Source organism: Ailuropoda melanoleuca, chromosome 5, assembly GCF_002007445.2.
Source record: "Ailuropoda melanoleuca isolate Jingjing chromosome 5, ASM200744v2, whole genome shotgun sequence".
NCBI classification, from domain to species: Eukaryota; Metazoa; Chordata; class Mammalia; order Carnivora; family Ursidae; genus Ailuropoda; species Ailuropoda melanoleuca.
In genome coordinates, this window is record NC_048222.1 from 61,294,692 (window position 1) to 61,317,838 (window position 23,147).

Below are 23,147 nucleotides of genomic sequence, written 5' to 3' on the forward strand. Positions count from 1 at the left end.
GCCCTTGCATGACAGATAAAGTTTAACCTCCATGAATTCCTCAGATACTATCCACAGGGAGACTGCATAGGACTGAAGAGAGCTTCAGAGTCAGCTGGCCTGGGCTCCAGCACTGATCTCTGCCTTTCTGAGGCCTTTGTAGGCTTCTCTGAGTCTTGCTTTCCTCACCTGTGTGAAGGTACACAGAAGGTACTCAGTGACTGGGCTTCACGAACTGCTGAGTCACTTCAGAACCTTAAAAGATGGAGCTGCCTAGAGATAGCAACCTTCATCATAAGGCCAGGTCACCTCCAAGCCTGCCCAGTCCCCTTGAGGCCACCCAGAGCACCTGCCTTTTCAGAGTTGGGTCCCTGGGCAAGACTGTCATCTGACAGCACATAGAGTGGACAGATGGTAGACAGTGAACCTGAGCACAAGTGAGTGGAGGTGGGTGAGGATTCCCCACTGTTGCCTATGTGGATCTGGAAGCTACAATGGCAGCCAGCCTGGTGTCCAGCCCAAGTCCACATGTACCCTAGGCTGTGACGCTCCTGGCTCAGACCCATCTTTGATGAGTTTATCCATTATTAGACACAGAGGCTGAAGAGGCTGCAGGAGGGAACCCTATTCACACCAGACACTGTGTGAGGCCCAATTCACAGCATCAACTCCTAGAAGGAAGGAGGGAAGACACATTTGTGGCACACCTTCCATGGCAGGTCCACTGGAATCCTTTTGCATTATTTTCTCATTTAATACTCATGCCAGCCCTGGGAGGTGGATATTACTCTTTCCTGTTTTATAGGTAAGAAGATGAAAGCTCTGGAAGTCCACAGTTTACAAGGCCCTGAGTAGTAGACCAAGAATTTGAACTCAAGTCACTCCCCAATGTCATGTATCTATAAGGGACAGAAGCCCCCAGGAGACTCCCTCTAGAGAGAAGGTGGGAGCAGTCATCTGCATGGGCTTCCAGTCCTTTGTTCCCAGGCCCTGTACTTCTTGCTCCCCCAGAGTCCAGGCCCTGCTGCACGCCCCACACGTGGCCCCTCAGCTCATCTCATTGGGCTCTGGATCACAGTTTCTCAGCCCTCCTGAGCAAGGACAGTTCAGGAGCCTTTACTCTTGTCATTAAGCAGGGATACTTTGGTGATATGCTACCAAGCACTCGCCTTAATGTTGCTACAAGGAGAGCTGAAATAAGCTGGAGCACTCGGTGTAATAAATACCGATGATTTCTATTAACAGAGAGGCAATTACTGGGCCCAGGGAATCTGGGGCATGTAGCCCTAGGGAGGACACAAGAAGAGGAATCGTTTTGATAATTAAATGAGAGCAGAACAACACTTCAGCTGGGCTCTGTTCTCCTGGACTGATTAAGTAGCTGCTGTTCTTCTTGTCCACACTGATGGTTTCTTTCTGCCTAAAGTGTCCTTGTCTGGCCCTGGGACGAGGAAGAGGAGATCCTACCAACTCTGGGTGGGAGAGCCAGAGGGCTCCAGCAGCCAGCTGGCTTACAATAATACCCAGCTCTGAGCTTGCACAAGCTGTCCTGAGCTCTCTGCATCGCCCCTCAGCCCCCATCTCCTGACAGGAGCCCCCAGCAGACCAAGCCTACAGCTGCTGGAAGAGAATGGAGCAAACCACTGGCAGCCCAGTGTTGCATCTATTCCCCAATTCTGACACCTCTCCAACCTCAGGAGCTACCACCTTGTTCCTTCCAGGGGGCCCTGGGACTGGTTGTTTGTCTTGGATCTCCTGTAGGCCCAGACTCTTCTTGCCCTGTTGAGGTTTATGGCGTGGTCAGACCCATTACAGTCACCCGTTCTGTACCCAGCCTTATGATGAGTCATGAAGGTGCAGTTTACTGAGAGCCTGCACATGCGAGACATTTATACATACCGTCTCGTTTAATCTTTACCAAGATGTTCTTGTCCTCATTTTGAGATAACAACACTGAGCCTGGGAGCCTGGGTGGCTCAGTCAGTTAAGCATCTGCCTTCGGCTCAGGTCCTGATCCCAGGTTTCCTCCCCTGCTCAGCGGGGAGTCTGCTTCTCCCTCTACCCACCACCCCCTGCTTGTGATCTCTCTCTCAAGCTCTCTTTTTCTCAAATAAATAAAATCTTAAAAACAAAAACAGAAACACTGAGCCTCTGAGAGACCAACTAACTGGTAAGGGACTCGAACTGGATGTGCCTGAGTCTCAATGCTGTGCTTTTTCAGTTACCATTCATAGTCTTTCTTCTGGGGAGATGGCATTTATTTAGGAACAAAGGACTCACTACCAATTCTGACAGAGAGAACTTAGGGCACAACTGAAATCATCAGAAAAATTTAATGTAAATTCACCAAGTGGCTTTATGTCTTTTCTGTACAGGAGAAAACTGATTTCGGAAGATCTAGGTTAGAGCAACCATACAAATAAAATTGTCATTCCTCTCACTTTTCATATCAGCCACTATGCTCCTCTTTAAATAAATCCCCTTCTTGATAAGTTGCCCCTGACCTCAGAGGAACAGAACAAGGATCAGCAATTTAAAAAAATAATAATAAAAAAAAAGGATCAGCAATGACTCGCCCTCAACCCCCAGTGGGCCCCTCCTGGCTGCGCTGTGGGGAGAGTGGTAGGTTTACTGCTGAGATGAAGAACTTGCCTAAAGCCACTTAGATGGCAAGTATCTGCCAAGGCTTCCATTTCTGATCTTTAATGGGATGACATCAAGGCTCTTATAGGGTTGCCTCCTAATTTCCACTCTTTCTTGTGACCATGTTTAAATATATTGAAACTGGGTGATTTTCACGATTGACTTAATGTAAAGGTTCCTAGCTATGAGCTTTCAGGGATGGGCGTAAGTATGTGGAAGAGCATGTGAAATCTTCTTCCCTAAGGTTTTTTTTTCTTTTAAAGACTTATTTATTTTAGAAAGAGAGCATGCACGTGAGCAGAGGGAGGGCCAGAGGTAGAGGGGAAAGAATCCCAAGCAGACTTCCCACTGAGCATAGAGCCTGACGCAGGGCTCAATCCCATGACCCTGAGATTTGACCTGAGCCGAAATCAAGAGTCAGACGTTTAACCGACTGAGCCACCCAGGCGCCTCTTCCCTGAGGTTTTTGAAAACAGAGGTTTCATCTTCCCATATGGGCAAAGGTGGCCAGATGTCCCTACTTCCCAGAACCAGTCAGTGCTGTGATATCCAAAAATCCTTTTCTGGGCAGAGCGATCATCTTAAGGTGAACCTTATGATGATGTCAAAATGATGTAGTCAAGTTTGACGGTGATTTCTACACGAACATATGAAGGACTCTGTGCAAATTCAGCCCCCTCCAAGAAAAAACACGATTTGCCATGTCTTGGCAGTAAGTCATTTAGGCCATCATCCTAAAATCAGATAAAGTTGTATTTCCTGAAGTATGTATTATGGTCTTCATTTGACAAATGAGTAAATCGAGGTTCAGAGAAGTGAAGTAAGTCACAGAGCAAATAAGCTGGGCTAGGGTCCTAAAACAGGAATGAAGCTCTTTCTACAAGGATGAAAAATTGAAAATAAATCTTATACCTCACAACTGTAGATGTGAACTAAATACTTCAGACCACTATCTGATGCAGAGTGGGGCTAGCAATATAAGCTGTGTGGCCACCAAGACTTGAGTTTTTATTCCACCTCTCAGATCCATTAATGCTCAGTCCTGTGGGTACTGATCTTGTCAGGATGGGAAAGGGACAGAGAGGAAAGACAGCCTTCAGCCTGATAAGATGGAAGATCTGAGGAACAGATTACCACCTTCTGTGTCACTTCCCTCCTTGTCCTCATTTCTTACTCTTTTTGTCATACAACTCGTCCTTTTGCACACAAATCCCAAGGGCAGGCTCACACGAGAATGACACGTTAGATGGAAGAAACTGGGAAGGTTCCAGAGAAGGTGTCAGCGTGGCTGCCATTTGTTTTCGTGCTGGTGCAGATTTGAGGCTTCTCGCTGTCATTCCAAGTCCTGCTCCTCAAGAGCCAGAGACAAGTAGCAAACATTCCAGCTGCCCTTGCCCCTGTGACCACCCAGGTGCCGGGCTTTGCAGGAGCCTTCATCCACAACTATTGCATTGGAAGCAGTTTGGAGAATTGACCTCTTCATGTGAGAGACTGGATTGGGATTGCTGAGGGTGCTATTATTACTTATTGGAATGATTGTGTCTAATTGGGGTTTATTCCCAGCAACACCTGCCTTTACCCAGAGGCCAGCCCTGAGGTGTCTGGACGGTGTTGATGACAGTGCCAATGGAGAGCCCGGCCAGTGCTGCCCAGATTGTGGGAGGACCTGCTCTTCCCTGTGCTCTGGCAGAGAGGCCTGTCACTGGAATGACTCTCACAGATCTCTGTCACAGCCTCTCTCCGTCCCCTTTTGCCCACTTCACTTTGACCCCAAATCTCCCTTCTCCATGGGCCTCTAACAATAAATGACTTCTCCCTTTCTACCCCAACTTCCCACACCCTCATTTCCTAACTAGCAAAACAAATCCGTCAACATCAGGAAAAATAGTGAAATACTACATTTTTAAAAAAGATTTTTGTATTAAGCTCAACAAACTCATACTAACAACAACACAACCACTAGCATGTCCTGGGTGTCTACTAAGCACAACCTAAGAGGCAGATAATATTATCAACCCTAATTTCACAATGAGGAATCTGAAACATGGAGAAAGGATGGGGCCTAGCTGAGGTCACACAGGCAGTGAGTGGCAGAGCGAGAACGTGGGCCTGAGTGGTCTGACACGGGGCCCATGACACTATGGTCATAGTGCAGGCGCTCTTCTGCCCTGCTGTTGCCCATGGGGTCAAGGGTGCAAGAAGCAGAGGGAGGCCCTTCCCTGCCCAGCCCATTGCTTCCCTTCCCTACTCTTTACCCATTATTTCTAGCCACCCACAATCCTCTGCCGACCTGACCCTTCCTTTCCATCCTTCCACCTATCTTCTTTCTAGGCCTTTCCTCTCTGAGCACTGTAAAATGCCTTCCCCACCTTCCCTGTGCCTGTGCCTTCCCCTCTTGTTTCTGTTCATGTTTGTACTCCCCCCTGGTCCCTCTGGCTCACCTCATTGTCTTACACATTCATCTGATAAATATTTCCTGCAGGCCTGTTCTGTGAGTACAAATAAGGTAAGGTTTCCACCCTCAAGTTGCTATCTTTCTGAACCTGCAGTTTCTGGACTTCCTTGGGTCCTGCCTGCACAGTGAGCGGAAGGCCTCCCGGTGCCCTCCATCTGAGGCAGGCTGCCCTCCCTCACCCATGTCTGCCAGGCATTCTCCCCCACAGAGGCCAAGCTGCTGGGTTAGCACTGGTGCCCCCGCCAGGGACCATGCTTTTGTGCAGTGTTGGCACTCAGGTATTAATAACCACCACTAAGCACTGATGACAGGCAGGAGGAAAATCAGCCCCGTGGCTTCACAGTATCTCCATTCAGGTTATTTTTAAACAGCTTTTTGCTATTGCCCCTGGGTTGAAGGACACGGTGCTTGCAGCCAAGTGTCAGGACCACAAAAGACCCTCAGGAAAGGACAATAAAAACAATGCATTAATTGGAAATGTTTGCAAAACATACAATTTATTCGCTAGGCGCAGATGCTCACACCTGTAACCCTTCTGTCCTGCTGTTGCCCACGGGGGCCCTTCCTGCCCAGCCCACTGCTTCCCTTCCCTACTCTTTACCCATTATTTCTAGCCACCCACAATCCTCTGCTGACCTGACCCTTCCTTTCCATCCTCCCACCTATTCTTCTTTCTAGGCCTTTCCTCTCTCTCAGAGCACTGTTAAGATGCCTTCCCCCTCTTGTTTTTGTTCACATTTGTACTCTCCCATGACCCTTCTGGCCCTTGAAGACAAAACTGCATTTTTCCTTGAGGCAAGGCTCACAAGGCCCTGCAGAGGCCCCACTGTTCTTATTCTTTTTTTTTTTTTTAAGATTTTATTTATTTATGTGACAGAGATAGACAGCCAGCGAGAGAGGGAACACAGCAGGGGAGTGGGAGAGGAAGAAACAGGCTCCCAGCGGAGGAGCCCGATGTGGGACTCGATCCCGGAACGCTGGGGAACGCTGGGATCACGCCCTGAGCCGAAGGCAGACGCTTAACAACTGCGCTACCCAGGCGCCCCCCCCCCCACTGTTCTTATTCTTAGACCTAATCAAGCTGAAGATGTGTGCCAGGGAGGCAAATCCTGAAAGTGGGAGATACTAGGAGAGCCTGACAGCCACAGCCCCCACCTGGATGCCTCACACTAAGTGCCTGACCCTGACCCCACGGCACCATGTGAGCCATGGCTCAGACGGATGTCCTACATCTACATTTGACCAGAATCCTGGTATAATTTTCTGGCCACTTGAACACATACCCTGACAGAGCAGTCTCTCACTTGAGGCCCCTATCACGAAGGAAGCTCCTCGGAGAGAGCACAATCCATCAGCCTGCTTTCTGTGCCCCACCCCAGCCTGGCTCTCAGGGAGTTCATTGTCCCACGTGAGGGAACCATGACCTACCCCTTCTGCTGTGCCTCCTCCCAGATTTGCTTAGCAGAACCTCAAGCCTGGTATTGACAAACTGATAGTGACCAGGGGCGGGAGGCCTCTTTGATGGTTCAGGCACCGTAAGACTGATGGTGGCTATTCCATTTAGCTGGTTGCTTCTTATCTTTTCTTCAGCTAAACTTCGCGCAGAAGCACAGTGTGTAGGGCCATCATAATAACTGCCATTCATTCTCTCTCTTTCTCTCTGATAACAGCTTTTTTGAGATATAATTCACATAGCATAAAAGTCGTCCTTTTAAAGTATGTAATTCAGTAGTTTAGTTTTAGTAACGCAGTTACGTATCTATTAGCTGTCACTCCCCATCTCCCCTTCCCCACAGCCCTGGCAACCAGTAATCTTTGTCTCTATGGATTTCCCTATTCTGGACATTTCGTATACATGGAATCATAGAACATGTGATCTTTTGTAACTGGCTTCTTTGACTCAGCATAATGTTTTCAAGGTTCGTCCATGTTATAGCATATGTCACTACTTCATGCCTTTTTACTTCTGAGTAATATCACACTATATGATGTACCACACTTTACTCATTTGTCAGTTGATGCACATTTGGATTATTTCCGCCTTTTGAATGTTATGAATAATCCTGACATGAACATTCATGTACAAGTTTCTGTGTTTTCAGTTTTCTTGGGTACCTAGGAGTGGAACGAACTGCTGGGTCATATAATAACTCTATGATTAACAATTTGAAGAACTTCCAAACTGCTTTCTGAAGTGACTGCACCATTTTACAATCCCACCAGCAATGTGGGAGGGTTTGCCATTCTTTGGATGTTCACAACAGCCTTCTAAGATTGGTTACAACTTATAGTTAAGGGCACCGAGGCTTAGGGAAGGCAAATAGCTTGCCTGTTACTTCCAAATGCTCTTCCCCCTGTGACCTACTGCCACATATTAACCCTGTATCACCGATGAACAACTGCATTTCTCACCCTTTCACCTCTATGCCTGCATCACCCTGATGAGAGGTCCTTCTGTGTTGCAGGATGTGTCAGGAAATGCTGCATTTCTGGCCTTCACTCCTTTCGGGTTCGTGGTTCTGCAAGGAAACAAGAGGGTCCACTTCATTAAATGGTGAGTATCTTCATTTCCAAAACAGGCTTTTTATACCTCACCAGCTGGGGAGGGCTCTGGTTCCCATGTCCTTTGTCTGTGATTGGGCAGTTATGGTTCTGAGCCCCCTCAAAGCCTTGCATCCATAATGATAACTGATCAAGGTAGTGGTCTCTTCCTAGGGATCCTATTCTTCCAAAGGGGTGTTCCTGAGAGCCAACAGCCTCTCCAGAGAGAGAAAGAGTGTATTGGGTTGATTTCTGGGTAAGATGAGACACCCGTGGCTGGAGCCAATGTTAGGGAAGCAGAGTTGCTATGAGAACGGAGTCCTTGGGACTGTCCCCACTGAGAACCATAGCATCTGCATGGCTGCTTACTCCCTTACCCACTGGCCTAAGGAAGGAGGGGCTCACGCTTGGGGCAGATATAAGTTATCCTGCAGCTTTGGCAAAACCCCCTCCTCAGGCCAACCCCCACTGTGGGCACTGCCTACACAAGCACAGATGCTGCTCAGTCTCTCTCCTATCCCTCTTTAGGGCTCAGGTGTCTTCAGCCTCCAGGAGTCACATCCCCACCTATTTTCCCCTCTCCCTCCTCCCGCTCCCATTTCCAGCAGGCAAGAGCCACTGCCTCAGCTGAAGCTACTCTGAACTACTTCCTCTCTCCCCTGTCAGTTTGGGGTCTGTTCTGGATGGTTCTGGGAGCTGATGCAGCACCGACTGCCTTACTGATGGACATTTGGCTCTCCTAGAGCCCCTTTTTCTGGCCTGCAAACATCTTTCAGCCTCATCAGAACATGTTGTATATTCTACTAAGCCCCTGTGATTTCTGTACCTTTTTGGCCTTAGTCTGCCAAGTCTAAGCTGACCACCTCCTCCCCTGGGCTTGGACAAATGGCTTACCTTGCCCAACAGAGTTCAGCTGGGGAAGCTTGCTCCTGTCTTGCTTCCTTTGCCTTCTCCAGAAGAGCTGATGGGGAATCTGAGGACAAAGCTGTTTCTTGGCGAGCTTTCTGCTGGGGGTGTGGCTGGGCCTCTCTCTTCTTGTGTCCTCTTCAGCTCCCCCACTGAGCTTGTGGACAAACACCACCTTTCCAACCCTATTGCTCTTGTGCAGACTGGCAATATGATCATCAACCAGAGTGCTAATGAAACTGCCCCCCAGACATGACCAGCCAAGTGGCCAGGAAAACAGCCACTTCACAACGCAGGATGCTGCACTGAGTAACCAGGGCATACCCCAAAACACCTCTTTGCTAGACCTTCTGTAGCTGGCCCACTCATTGTGCTCTTTGGATGACAATGGTGAGGGTTTGGGGTTTCCTGTCCAACAAACTAATTTTCAGAAAAAAGACAATGAGTGGGGTCAGGCCACTGCTCCCAGTGAGGAGGACTTACTTTCTGGATATAGCTGGGTTGTCTGATACTGCTTAGACGGCTCAGATCCTGGCCCATACTCTGACCAGGGTAGCTGTCTGAGGTCCCTGGGAGAGGATATGTGTAGCTAGAAACAAGTAGGACACACCTGTTACAGGGACCTGCAGTCCAAAGTATCCTTCCCCATCCAGAAGCCTTGATGCTCACCTGATTCTCCCCAGCACTTTTCATTCTTTGTCTTCTCTCACATCCCACTTCTTCAGAAAGTCTTTTTCACTGTGTCTCAAATTTAAAATAATAGATGTAAACCTAACCTCACTTCCAACAGAATGTTTACTTTCCTATCTTGCGTGTATTCGTTTACATATTAATTAACTACTATTTATTGTATTCTGAAAGTGTATGAGAGAGACTGATTGACTGGGAGGGACTCAAACAAGGAATACCATGTGCTTGTATTAGCTCAGAACTGGTGGTCAGAAATTGTGAGCTCTCATCCTGACCCAGCCATGATTTCTAGGAAACAAGTGACCTTCCTCTGTCCCCTCAATTCTGTTTGGTAGTAAATTAGGTACATGGTTCTCACTGCCTTTCTGCTACTTCCTAGGATATTGAGAAAATCTCCCTAGAAATTGTAAAGAGGAAGAAAGCCAAGTAGAGGCAGATAGGCATGGTCAGACCTCCTTGGGGGTCCCAGCTGGGTACCAAAATAAGGACTCCACCCCCAGTGAGATGGAAGGGACTTCAGGATCCAAAGGACAGCTGTGTCAGGCAAATGGAAGAGAAATGAGGAGTGACCGACACTGAGGCCTAGTTCTCTGGCTCTCAGGGACATCCACCTAAGACTCCGGTCATTTTTCCATTTTGTAAATGTAACCAAGGCTGAGAGCAGTATGTGAAGGTGAAGTCTAAGCTGTGCCATGTACAGTAACCATGTCACTTCTTCTGATTTGTGTCTGTCCCGCGGGTGACGTACCCCAGTATCCTGTTTGCCTCTTTTACTGCAGCCATTCACTGGGCTGGTGGCTTCAAGGATTTTTCTACAAAAACCCCTAAGCCCCTTTCCTGGTCAGTACGCTGCATGACTGTTCCATGTAATCTGTTCTCTCTCTTTGGTATGTTGCCCCGCCCCCCTCCCTGAGATCGTTTGACATTTGTTTGCATTAAACTGCATTTTCCATCCAGTGGCACAGTCACCTGAAAGACTCAACTCCCTCAGAACCTGGTTGCATTGTTTTCATTATTTGCTGTATCTTAAACTTTGGCCTCATCAGCTACCTGTGGCATCTTACATTTGACAGTCCCATCCAGATAATGCACCTGTATTATGAACCAAATCCTGAAATGGCCCGGGACCACTCAACCTAGACTCACTTCCCATGCAAATGTTTCCCTTTTACAGCCACTGTTGATGAGCCCGAAATCCTCCTATCACCCTATTATTATAGTGTGATTGACCAGAAAACTGTGGATTGAACTGTTTCAGCAACTGTTCTCTAAGGCCACTGCGCTGCTGTCTTGTTTCAGTTCTAATTTTGGCTAAAACTGTGTCTGTGCCTGGAGCCCCTTCCAGTCAGGGTGGGCTGTGCATCTAACAAGACTTAGCTGTGAACAAGCAACCCACAACAAGGTGACAGGTGCTCTCTTTGTGCTTGTAGGAATGAGGTGACCAAGCTGAAATTTGAAGGAAAGACTTTTTATTTATACGTAAGTCAGAAAGAGGTGAGTGCTGGCTTCTTTCTCTTCAGTAGGGTTGGGGCACTGAGTGGTTCCTGAAGGCCAAGACAGAACCGAAGTGGTATATCCAGGTAGAAAGCTAAGCCAGCTGAATGATAAGCCAAGACCTGGAGGTGAGGGATGGAGAAATGGCTAGGCCCTGGAGCCCAGGACTTTCCTCAGGGATGCTGGTGGCACCCAGAGGTTCCACACCTCCAGGAAATGCAGACAATGCAAGATTTTTTTGCTTCTATATGAAAATTCCAAGAAGATAAAAAAACTTTTTTTTTTTTAAGATTTTATTTATTTATTTGACAGAGAAAGAGACAGCCAGTGAGAGAGGGAACACAAGCAGGGGGAGTGGGAGAGGAAGAAGCAGGCTCCCAGTGGAGCAGGGAGCCGGATGCGGGGCTCGATCCCAGGACCCTGGGATCAGGTCCTGAGCCAAAGGCAGATGCTTAACAACTGAGCCACCCAGGCGCCCCAAGATAATAAACTTTTAAAAAAAAGTAAAAAATTCTGGATGACAGTAGCACTTTCTCTGGTGAGGGCTGTCTTGCTTCAGTTTGTGCCAGCTGAGGCTTACTGTACTGGACCTGCCAGGTGTGAACTTACTCACTGAACTGAGCTCTGCCCCAGTGGGTCCTGCAGGCCTTCTCTTCCAACTAGCCAGCCACCAGGCAGCCCCTTCCCCTGCCTGAAATCTCCTCTTGCAGTCCTGGGGAGCCCTCAGTCCAGGGGTCAATGTCCTGGCCTATTTCACCCTTTGCTTCTCCATCCACACTCAGCTGTTTCTATGTGGGATTTTTTGTAGGAAAAGAAAATTATTCTCACATATTTTGCTCCAACTCCAGAAGCCTGTAAGCACCTCTGGAAATGTGGAATCGAGAACCAAGCCTTCTACAAGTGAGTGGACACATGTGATGGGGACTATCTTTATCAGAGTCAAAGTCATAAAAGCTACTTTTAGAGTAATGATGGGCGGGAAAGTTTGAGAAACACTGAGAAAGGAGACATAAGATGACAAGGCTGGGCTTCCTTATAAAACTCAGACCCTTTTCTGGATATCTGTACTCCCTGGAGGAACAGAGCTGAGGTCTAAGAATGTGTTTCCAGCAGAGATGTCCAAGGGGTTCTACCTTGTGATGTCCTTGGACAGCTCCCAGTGGCAAAGCAATTAGGGGTCCTTTCAGGGCAAGGCTTGGGCCTAAAAAAGCCCCTGGGTACCTGACTTGAATCGAGCTGGCTCTGTGGAGCCATTCAGAGCCATAGGAGGCCCAGAATATGACAGCTCCATGAAGGAGCAGGAGCAGGCCAGAAAGGTCTCTAAGTCTTGGAGAGACTCTGGGGCTTGCTCCCCAGTGGGTGGCCTGGTGCTGAGCTGGGGCTGATGCCAGCCCTTCATGATGTGTCCCTGCTGGAGGTATTGTCAGTAACAGACCAAGTGCCCAGGGGCCTGAGAGGAGTAGCAGGAAGGGGGGACAAGGACTTGTCCGTTACCGAAAAGCCAGCTTTGGGCCAAGAATTTTGGGCAAGAATTTTGATTACCACAGGATTTGTAAAGTATATGAGGCTTCTGTGCTGTTTTGATTAAGAAAGTGGTTATAAAGGCATTAGGGAACAAAGAAATAGCCCATCGAGAAACTGGGGTGATGCCAAATAAAGTATGTTTTACTAAAACCCTTGGTCTCATTTTAAAAATAGAATGCAATGATTTATACTTTAATAAGCTGTATCTTTATCAGGACAACATAAGACAAAGTCTGTGGTATATTCCGCCTCTGACAGGCCATAGTTCTCCTTCCAGTAACCTCAAGGATCCTGAAGAGAGTAAAACTGCTCTGAGCTGGAGGGGTACCATTCTCCTACCCAGTGAAAAGGCTCCGCTGCCTGCTGGCTGCTATGGGATGCTGCCTGGAAGAACTCGTCCTCCCCCTTCTAGGGCCACAGCCCCAGAGGCTGTTTCTTGGGCAGGCTTTCTGAATTGCTTAATAATTTCTATGCATTTGATATGAGAAGCAGGGATCAGCTGAATGGGCAGCCTGAATTATAACCTGAGCAGCCTTCTTTCGTCTCATGAAGAAGACACTCAGAAAAGACTTTTGCATGGTCAAATTTCCCTCCCGTGCAGTCTCTAGCTATCCAAGGAAAGCCAAGAAAACATGTCCACACCATTTCTGGAGACCTTGGTTTTTCTATTTGTGTCATGGGAACAGAACTGTGCTTCTGCTTCTGTGACCAAACTCAGTTTCTGAGTCTTTCCATTAATAAATCCCCCCACCCAACTAGTCCTGCTAGGACTCCACTGGAAACTGAGGCTGTTTTTCACTTCTCCACTGATTACGTAATATTCCTTATTAAGTGTTAAAAGCCTCTAGCCTGGGTCAGATCCCCAACTGTACCAAGTCTTTGGCATCACCCTGAGCACCTTTCACGTGCAGATCCCTGGCCCTGCCATTGGCCTAGTGCTTTGAAGGGAGCCAGGTCAGACTCAAGGACGTGCTTGGACAAGAAGACAAGGAGACTGAGAGCCTCACAGAACCCTGAGACAGGTGGGGATGGTATCTCCCAGGAACCTGCTATTCATGGATTTTGGGGACAGCTCCCTAAATACTGACTGCCTGCTCACGACAGAGGCTTCAGACCCAGATCGGTTCCTGTCTAGATCAGCATTCCAGGCACTTTAGAGCATGTTGTAAGTGGAGTCAGGTCTTGGGAGGCTTCACTCTGGGTGGTTCTCCCCAGCTTCCTTTTCTAAGTGTGAGAGGGCCATTTGGGATCAGAGAAGTCACCTAAGAGGATATTTTATAGTGCCCATGGCCTCCACATCAGCTGTCTACAGCCTTCAAAGTGATGTTAATAGGCTTACTGGGAGAAGGGGAATGATTCTAAGTTCAAATAAATGACGGAACTTATATTAAAGTTAAGCTAGTTTGTTCATTTCAGGACTTCTCAGAGTCTTTAATAGAACATACTTCATGACTCTGTAAGAGAGGGATGTAATAGGAAGGGCAGCCCGTACTCTCTTCTCCACCCACAATTACCCAGACAAGGACATGTATCATCAAACCATAGGACTGGAAGGGACACCTGAGGTCAAGTAGTCCCAGCTCCATCATTTTATAGATTGGAGGACCAAAGTTAAAAAAGGAAAGAAATTTGCCCCAGGTCATACTGCTAACAAGTGGTCTGAAATTTGATGAGTGGCATTCTATTATTCCGCCAGACCACCATCCCTAACATTTAGTCTCAGTCCCCCTGGTGAACCCCATGAAGCACTCTTGGGGAACCTTCACTCTCCTGACATGAAAATGGGTTTCAACATGACTGTCCTCAGCACTAAGGTTCTGAGCAAGCTCTCAGGTCCTAAAGGAGAGTCAGAAACAAGCCGCGCTGTGAAGGGCCTTTTCCTGAAGAGTTTCCTCAAGCAGCCTTTGGAAGGAGCTGGGCATGCACTGCCTTAGCCTGTGAGGCAGCTGCAGGCCATCTGTCACACTGGACTTTGCCTTGCTGCAGGCTGGAGAAGTCAAGCCAAGTCCGCACAGTGTCCAGCAGCAATTTATTCTTTAAAGGGAGCCGGTTCCGATACAGGTAAATAGTGACAGTAAGTAACTGTTATGGACCTATTTTCAGACCCTTCTCTGGAGAACAGTGGCTCAGTGGTCCTTATCCTTGAAAACAAAGAAACTGGGAACTTCCAAAAAAGCCTGAGGTTCCATCCAGTTCTGTCTCCTGTCCTTTTGCCTATTTTTCTTCCCTGCCACAGTTTGTCTGCAGGGTTTAAATATGTTCTCCTTCTGCCCTCACAACAGCAGTGAAATAAGAACTGTAGCAGTGATTCTTTTCGTGTCTGTCTAAAGATTTTTTTTTTTTTGGCAATATTTCTGGAACATGCTGGACAATGAGAAATCATTTCTAAATGAAAATGGAAAATCCCAAAGACTCGAGATAGCTCTCTAAGATAAGCTGTCAGGACACCTTAGAACTTAACCAGCAAGCAAGGCTTTCTCAGTGACCTAAATATTGGGAAGGGCTATGCCAAAGAGGCCATCTCCCAGTTTCTCTAAAGTATCTGAAGCCTTAGACAGGAGCCCAGTGCTAGAACACCATCTCATCCCTTGCTGCTTGTTTTATTATACTATTTATAGTGGCCGAGTTGCAAAGGAAGTAATGGAGTCAAGTGCGAAGATCAAACGGGAGCCACCAGAAATACACAGGTAGGCTGCCATAGACTTCCCCCCAAACCAGTTCCAGCTCAGATCCCAGAAGCTCCAAAAAGGCAGTAGTTTCAGTACTATGAAGATTCTGGACTCAGTGGCTCACAAAAGGGGAAGGAGAACATGGCAGGAAGGTGAAGAGATCCATCTGAGCTAAAGACATGGGGAACAGTCTGACCCTGGTATCCCTGAGCCTTGAGGGACCCCAAGGAAGGGCATAGTACCCAGTACCACATCCTGGGTACTTCTCTACTGTCCTCCCAAATCCTGAAAGTGGTCATAGGCCACGAAGGACATGTCCAAAATCCAAGATTTCCTTAGTTCTGGAATCACTCCATTACAGAAAGCCAGGAACAGCCCCCACAGCTCTAACACACTAGGTCTAAAATAGTTTTGAGATCCTTGCTTCATGTATAACTGTACGTCATGTATACCTCCTAAACCTAGTAAGATCCAGAAAGAATATGAATGGCCAAGACAGCTAGGGTTCACCAACCAGCCTGATCTCTGGGAATGGGAGCATTACTCCCACCTTCACATGGTACCCCCTGCCACCAGCAGTCTCTGTCAGAAGTCAGAGAGGCTGCCATATCAGTGGTCGGGCACATTTTCTGTACTACTGCTTATGCTGGAGCTCTACTCCCTGACAAACCTGCCCAGAGACCAGCGGTACCACTGCTGCACTAAAGCAAGGTTTGGGTGGGTCTAGGATATGAGGTGGTAGACTAGTCTGAAGCAGTGTCTCTGACTGGGATGCAGGGACTGAAGGCAAAAAGCAGGAATTAAAGACTTTTTAAAAGTAAATAAAACAAAACACAGCCAGGCAATTCCAGCAGCTACTTCTCAACTCTGAGTCCTGACCACATCTGTCTGTGTAATGAATTAACAAAGTTCTCTTTTTCTTTAACCTCAGAGCAGGGATGGTTCCCAGCCGCAGCTGTCCGTCCATAACCCATGGCCCAAGGCTGAGCAGTGTTCCCAGGACCCGGAGAAGAGCTGTTCACATCTCCATCATGGAAGGTGAGCATAAGCTCTGGAGATGACAGTGGAAGTTCCTCTAAGTTTTGACTTGGACTAGCTCCTCTCAGGTACCTTGAAAAGAATTTGCACTAGAGACAGGAGCACACTTCTCCAATGGAAGAGAGAAGGTTTCATGCAGTGGTTGGGAACACCAGCTGGGTGTCAGGTCAAGAGTAATCCCCACCCAGTCCTGCTGAAATGTAGTCTAAGAGGGGGTTTAAATCTGACAGTGTTGGGGCAGACCTTTGGGAGACTGTGTTATTGCATCTAACAGGTTCCATGCAGTTCTGAAATTGCTTTCCATCAAGAGGCTTTTCACTTATTTTTCAGATCAGACTAGTCTCCACAGTTTAAATGATCAGGGTGGCTGAGGCAGTTAACCAAGAAATGAAAACTTAGTTCTGAAGCATCCCAATAGCTGCTACCACCTTCTATTTCAGTGGGAAAAATCTGTCCTCTTGCTATCTGAATTTTTTAACATGATCTCTCGAATTCTAACATGCCCCACCTCTCTCTATCCTACCTTCCTTTTGGAGGAGGTGAGTCTTGGGGGAAGAGACAAAGTCTGTGAATCTTCACTGAACTAGATACTGCAGTAGCTGTGCCTGATACCTCTCCACTCCCTGGGTGTTTAATACTGTTAGGAGACTCCTGGAATATTTCCCTCATTGTAACTGACTCAGCTGCCCCACAGGCTAGATACAGGTATAAAGTTGAATGCTTTCATTCCCAAAGATGTTTTTGTAAGACCTCAGAAGATCTCAAGCAGTAGCAAACAGCAGCAGGTTTCCTTCAAACCTGTCCTGGAAGGTGGGGAGGGAAGACTCTTTGCCCTTTCTGTGGGAATGCTGATTAATGAAAATAAAGAACTACTTAGGTTAGGAAGGACATCACTCTGCTGCTCCCCTGTGAGGATCATGGGTTTGTGGTTAGGATTCTATGTGTCACTGACTTTGCATTATCTAAGTCTGGTATATAGCTACAGTCTAGGGGTTGAAAACCCTGGCCCAGCAACCATATGAAGTGCCTTAATTATTTGAGTATCTTAGTTGTTTATTGGTAAAATAAGGATATCTTCCTCGCGTAGCCCATGGGTTGTGAGGAAGCTGATGTACATAGAAGTACTTTAAAGAGATTAAAGCATTTACTGGACAGGCAGCAAGCACAGTGCAAAGAGGCCTGGTTAGGAAGTCAAAGATGAGATTCAAAAAAGAGCTCTGCCATGTACTTTCTCTAGGGCAGGTTGCTTAACCTCTCTGAGCCTGTTGCCCCCATCATAGAGTGGGAGAATGTCTTCTGAACTACGAAGTATAATCGCTATGCAAAGTATGAAGTCACTGAGGTCTGTCATCAGACACAGGCTCCTGGTTTTTCCTCCAGTCTTAGGTTGAGCAGAACTGAGCATAGCTCTCATTGTCCCTCTTCTTTTGGGGTGTTCATCTCAGGAAAGCAGAATGAATTTTTTCTCTTTTGAAGAAATATAACTTTCTCCTCTCCCTGTGGCCCTTCTTCCCATCCATCCTGAGGTCGGAAGCCACCAGGTTCACCCCAAAGCTCCTGTAAAAAGTTTAAGAACGGCTGTCCTCCCAGAGAAAAAGCCACCCCCTGGAGGAAGCTGGCACTAACCCAGGTCTAGGGAAGAGCCTCATGCATTTGTTCTCCAGCATATGGAAGAATGTCCAGTAAAACCCACGTTCCCAGAAATGGGAAGACAGGCTGTCCATCTGGGGATACAACTCGTTTGTAGTAGCTGCCACGCAGGGTTAGCAGAACTACTGAGAAGCGGGAAACTGGTCCCTTGAGCTCTCCCAAGACAAACAATGAGGCTGCCTCAGTTCCCAAGCAGCTCTGGCTGTGCCTCCAGCATCCTCCCAGAACCTGTCTTCTCCCATTGTAGCAGCAGTAGGCTCCTCAGCATCTGAAAAAGTCCTCTTTGCTTGTAAAATACCAGGGGAGGGTGCAGCAGGGAAAGGCCGCCAAGGAAGCTGGTAAAGAAGAGACTCCTAGGGCCAGGTCACACCCTCACAATCTCAGCCCCCACAGAACTTCACGCCTGGCAGGTTATACACAGCGGGCTCCCATGTGCTACTCCGCAAGCCAACCTGCTGTTCACACCCCATGCCCGAGGCTGCCTGCAGACAAGAACAGCCTTCAACCCCAGTCATGGCCCTCACCCAGGACCCCTTAGATTCAAGAGGGCAAAAGCAGAAGCAGCTAAGAACGGCCCTGGCAGGAATGACACTAACAGGCTCACAGTGAGGAGAGGCAAATGGACATCTGGTCTGGGGGGCGNGGGGGGGGGGGGGGGGGGGGGACAAAAAAAAAAGATTTTAGCATTTAAGTGGCTCTATCAGTGCAGGGATTATCAAGCCTGGGGAGATAAAGAATGGATGATTTCCCAGAGAGTTGAGCTACACCATCTCTCAAGAGGGGTTTTATTTTTAAAGCGCCCAGCAAACACAGCTGACCCCCACTGTACACTGTGTATCAGACAGGGAAGGGCTGAGAGGGAAATGATGGGGGTCTCAGAAGAAGGGCATTAACCACCAGAACTCCCAGGAAGTTATGGACATCTGAAACTAGTTCATACTCCATCAGAGACTCTTCCTATTGTCCATATGGCACATAAATTAATGTCACAGGAACTATTAGCCTTTCCAGGGGGAAAGCTTTGGTTGCTATCTCTAAAAACAACGGGAAAATTGCAAAAACAGTAACGTAAGACTACAATTTGAATGAGACCATGTAATTCCAATGAACTAGGACCATTAGAAAGATGACTGTACACTGGTTGGCCCTCCCCTCTGCTCTCAGGGATGCCAAGATACCATGTGTTGTTAGCACAGGCTTAGCCAGAGAGGACGATTGGATATGTTGATTCCTTTTATCCATTGCGCCCTGTGGGGCTCAGCCCAGCAGCAGGGAGCCAAATAGCATACAGCCCAGTGGATGGAACACAGCCCATTTCCAGCCCCAGAGCTGCCACCTCACACCTCAGAGCCACCCAACCCAAAGCCCAAGGTCTTTGTAGCTTCACATCCTGCATTTTCTGGAACTATGTGATCCTCCTTACCCTGTGGGGTAGTTCTCTGCCCTCTCTGTGCCTCACTCCCCAAGAAGTCTGGAGCCCTTATACCGGCCTCCGGGAAACAGTCACATGCTAGGGAAGCATTACTTTTTATGGCTCTAAGTGGTTCTGACTGAATCCAGTCCCTGATAACGTTGGCCTCTCAGAGCTGTTCCTTCCCCGAAGCTCAGCCTGCTCTGTCTGGCAGAGCTGACACTCTCCAGCACAGGAGACACTGTGAAGGAGCTGCCATGGCTTGAGGTCAGCAAAAATCCTTTGTCCCCAGTTGGTTTTCCATCCTTTCCCTCTGTGTCTCCCCTGCCTGACTGATTTCCATGAAGAGATAAGCCAGCTTCCACTGAAGAAGTATCTGCCTTCCTTGGCCACCATGGGGAAGAGTCTGATTAAGATTCACACCAGAGTCCGAGTTCAGCTCCGGTTGACTAATCACTGCCTTCGGCCACTGAGTGTGCGCATCCTGAGGATGGGGCCCCGGCTCCAGGGTAGGCTCCTGACCACTGTGCCACCCCGCCCACAGGGAGCCACCTCTGGGCAAGGCAATCAGCTGGAGCACATCCAAGGTAAAAAAGACTCCTGTGTTTCACTGTGCCATTTGCCAGCTCCCACCCATGGTACCCACCCTGTCCACCCCAGAATGATGGGTTTGACGAAGGTGTGGTGGTTTCTAGTGAACCTGAAGTTCTATACAAGACTAGCCTGACACAGCAATAATAACCTTACAGGTGAGGTCTGTTGAGGGAACAGAATACTAACACTTACTAATTCTGTCTGTCAAGCAGTCTACTAGAAATGTATACATATCCATTATCTTATTTACTGAGAGCACCAACAACTTATAATGTGGTTTCTGGTGTCCCTTTAATTTGTTTTCTCTGATGTAACAGCCTTTGCCTCTCTCCTTCCCCAGCAAGCTTATGGCTGAATTGTAGGCCAAGCTAACTTTATACTGAAGTGGCTTCTGGCAGCTAAGCTGGTCGTGCTTTGGAAGATCTGGTAGAGTTGTCTTTGTGAGGGGACAGCCTCTAGAAAGGGTATGAGGAGCCCTGTGCAGGGGGTGCTGAGGTTCCAGAGGAAGGGGGGGTGGAGGAGTGGGTGGGAAAGGAGCTGAACCAACACCTGTGTGATCAGGGCCTAACGGTTTCTGTTTTATCAGGGACTCATTACATACTGCCAGGTATATATTCCTCATGCTGCTTATGCAAATGCAGGAATAAGGGAGAAAATTTGGGGAAAAAAGATCAAAGGAGAATCAAGAGCTCAGGAACAAGGGGCAAGCTCTTAATTTTTCACATCATTTCACAACAGTTTCTTGGGCAACTGGGACCTAAATCTAAGGCAGGTGTAGGCTGTAGACTTAATTCATCCTGGCCCAAAATCTAACTACGTGATCATTAGCATCAGGAAACAGAGGCCTACAGTCTATCCTTGCCTTTGCCATTATCAGCCAACCACATGTCATTAGGCAAGCTCTGTAACCTCTTGCCTTAACGACTTCATGGAAAGATGAAAGCACTTTAAAAAGTTTAAAACATTATACAAACTTAAGATTTTAGCACAGGGGAACACAAAATACACCTAGGATCATAAGGAGCTCCTAAAAGCAGAAGCTGAGAGCTGTAGCAACTATACTGATGGTGAGGTGATGGGAAGCATAGGTGGATAGCAGGGGGCTGCTATTGCCACCCCAACGCACCTGTTAATAACCCAGATTCCAGGGTTTGTTCCCCTGGAGAATCCTTAACTGTACCTGTGCTGAAATGGGCTCCAGCAGGCTAGGCAGGCTGCCTGCGTACATATGGCTACACCACAGGAGAACCAAATGAAACTCACTACTTCTGAAAGGTTACTGCCATCTTTTAAGAGAGATTGTTGGGCTTCTGAAGCTAGCCCTGAACTGAAAAAGCCCCTAATCAGGCCTAGTTAGGTCAAACCTTTACAGAGCTGGGAATCTGGTTTGGTCTGCAGCAGTCAGGGTCAATTTCAGAGCAATGGAAGGGGGACTGGCTTCTCTTGCCATTGGCCACAAAGGCAGGGAGAGCCAGAGCCACTCTGGTACCCGCAAGACAGCCAGGTATGGAAATGCAGACACTGAACCTGAAACAAGAAGCCATTTCCTTGGGAGCACTGTGATGTGGGCTGTACTTGGTGACTCTGGGCCCACGTCCTCCAGCCTAGTGGCTGCTGTTTGGTTGACAGAGTAACCAGCTCCTGTTTTTCACTACCAGAGATTGAGCCTTGGAAAGACAGAAAGTTCCATCTGAGAAAGTAAAGAGATAATGGGTCGTTTTAGGGGGCAGAGGACCCTTTCTCCTGATGGATATAAGAGAATTTCCACCCTGACACAATAAGATCTTCTCAGAGACCACTCTGCACTCTGGAGTGTGTAAAGACAGGGAATTGTCAGCCTACTGTGGACCCAGCTCCTTCTAAGGTGAAAAGAAAGAGCTAGCCAAGGGCTATTCCCTTCTCCATCAGAGACCACCTAAGGAAGAGCAGATAGGGTTTTCACATCCCCTAAAATCAGGACAGCTAGAAGTGGGAGGCTGAAGAGACCGACAGCAGTTGCAGCAATCCAAAAGATGACCTCATGAGTTCAAGGAGCTGCATGCTGGGTGTTAGAAAGACATGCAGCTCCAGAATCAGTATTTGATGAGGCCCAGCAAAGCACAACAGTCTTTTCTTCTCCCCATCCCTGCCTCTCAAGGCCCTCAGCCCAAGAGGGAGACTTGAGCTCCCTGAACTGTGGCCCCAGCTCTGAATCAGGGATAGTCTGTGATTCAGATTGTCCTTCAACTGGGGCTAAAACGAGGCCCATGGCATCAAAAGCCAGAAAGGCAGAATCTGTAACAAATCTTGCAAAAACGCAAAGTAAAAAGAAAACAAAAAACAAACTTCCAACCACAACCCCTCTGATGTCTGCTGCTTCTCTTATCCTGTTCCTGATACATCAAAACACTGTAGTGGCCACTGCTGCTGGTCACATGGGGGCTGTGCAGAGGGGCTTCCTTGCAAAATTTTAGTAACCATATAAAACAGAATGGGTGCAGCTTCCACCAGACAGCAGAGTGTGCACTGGAACACAGAAAGCCTACTCATATTCCTTTTGCCTTTCCAGGCCTAGAGTCTCTACGGGACAGTGCCCATTCCACCCCGGTGCGTTCTTCCTCCCATGGGGACACCTTCCTGCCTCACGTGAGAAGCAGCCGGGCAGACAGCAATGAGCGAGTCGCTGTGATTGCAGACGAAGCCTACAGCCCTGCAGACAGTGTGCTGCCCACCCCTGTGGCTGAGCACAGCCTGGAGCTGATGCTGCTTTCCCGGCAGATCAATGGGGCCACCTGCAGCATCGAAGAGGAGAAGGAGTCTGAGGCCAGCACTCCAACTGCTGCAGAGGTGGAGGCCCTTGGGGGAGAGCTAAGGGCCCTGTGTCAGGGGCACGGCAGGCCAGAGGAGGAACAGGTGAATAAGTTTGTTCTAAGTGTGCTCCGTTTGCTCCTTGTGACCATGGGACTCCTCTTTGTTTTGCTCCTCCTCCTGATCATCCTTACCGAGTCTGACCTTGACATTGCCTTTTTCCGCGATATCCGCCAGACCCCCGAGTTTGAACAATTCCACTATCAATACTTTTGTCCCCTCAGGCGATGGTTTGCCTGCAAAATCCGCTCAGTGGTGAGCCTGCTCATTGACACCTGAGAAGGCATGAGTCCTCCCAATAACTAGCCAGGTGGACCCAGGAGCCCGGCTACCCATTCCCAGCAATGGGACCCATCGCGGAACCATCGGCACATGTACCAAGTCCTCCTCTCATGACTCAAAGTCCACAGCCTAGGAGGGTCATTTCCCAGAAGAAAAAAAGGATAGGCTCATGCCCTGTCTAAACAAACTGGGAAAACTCATTTCCTTCAGAGGTTCTTTCAAGAAAGGCTCAGTGACTCTGTTTCTCATCCTCCCAATTTGCAGGATAATTTTTGGTTTTGAATTTTGATTTTTCATAGATGTGTATTATTTTCAAAGTATCAAATAAAAATTTATTTTACTATTACTGATTATTGCAGTAGTGTCACCTAGCAGATGGGACACTAGTTGAAGACTAGAGAGCTGTTGTCTTCTGTAATCTGCA

General features: G+C 48.0%; 1 protein-coding gene across 5 annotated transcripts in view; it reads left to right on the forward strand.

Moving 5' to 3' along the window:
- FRMD5 (FERM domain containing 5) overlaps positions 1-23,147 on the forward strand; it is a 294,977-nt gene that overhangs the window by 270,981 nt on the left and 849 nt on the right. For 2 of the 5 annotated variants that reach the window (XM_019801587.2, XM_034661042.1), the window contains exons 8-14: positions 7,543-7,631; positions 10,645-10,708; positions 11,517-11,608; positions 14,219-14,293; positions 14,851-14,919; positions 15,833-15,939; positions 22,143-22,486. In XM_019801587.2, coding sequence (XP_019657146.2) covers positions 7,543-7,631; positions 10,645-10,708; positions 11,517-11,608; positions 14,219-14,293; positions 14,851-14,919; positions 15,833-15,939; positions 22,143-22,486 — 840 coding nt within the window. Of the gene's footprint in view, positions 1-7,542; positions 7,632-10,644; positions 10,709-11,516; positions 11,609-14,218; positions 14,294-14,850; positions 14,920-15,832; positions 15,940-22,142; positions 22,844-23,147 lie in introns of those variants that run through there. The other 3 variants (XM_034661040.1, XM_034661043.1, XM_034661041.1) reach the window with 2 other exon arrangements.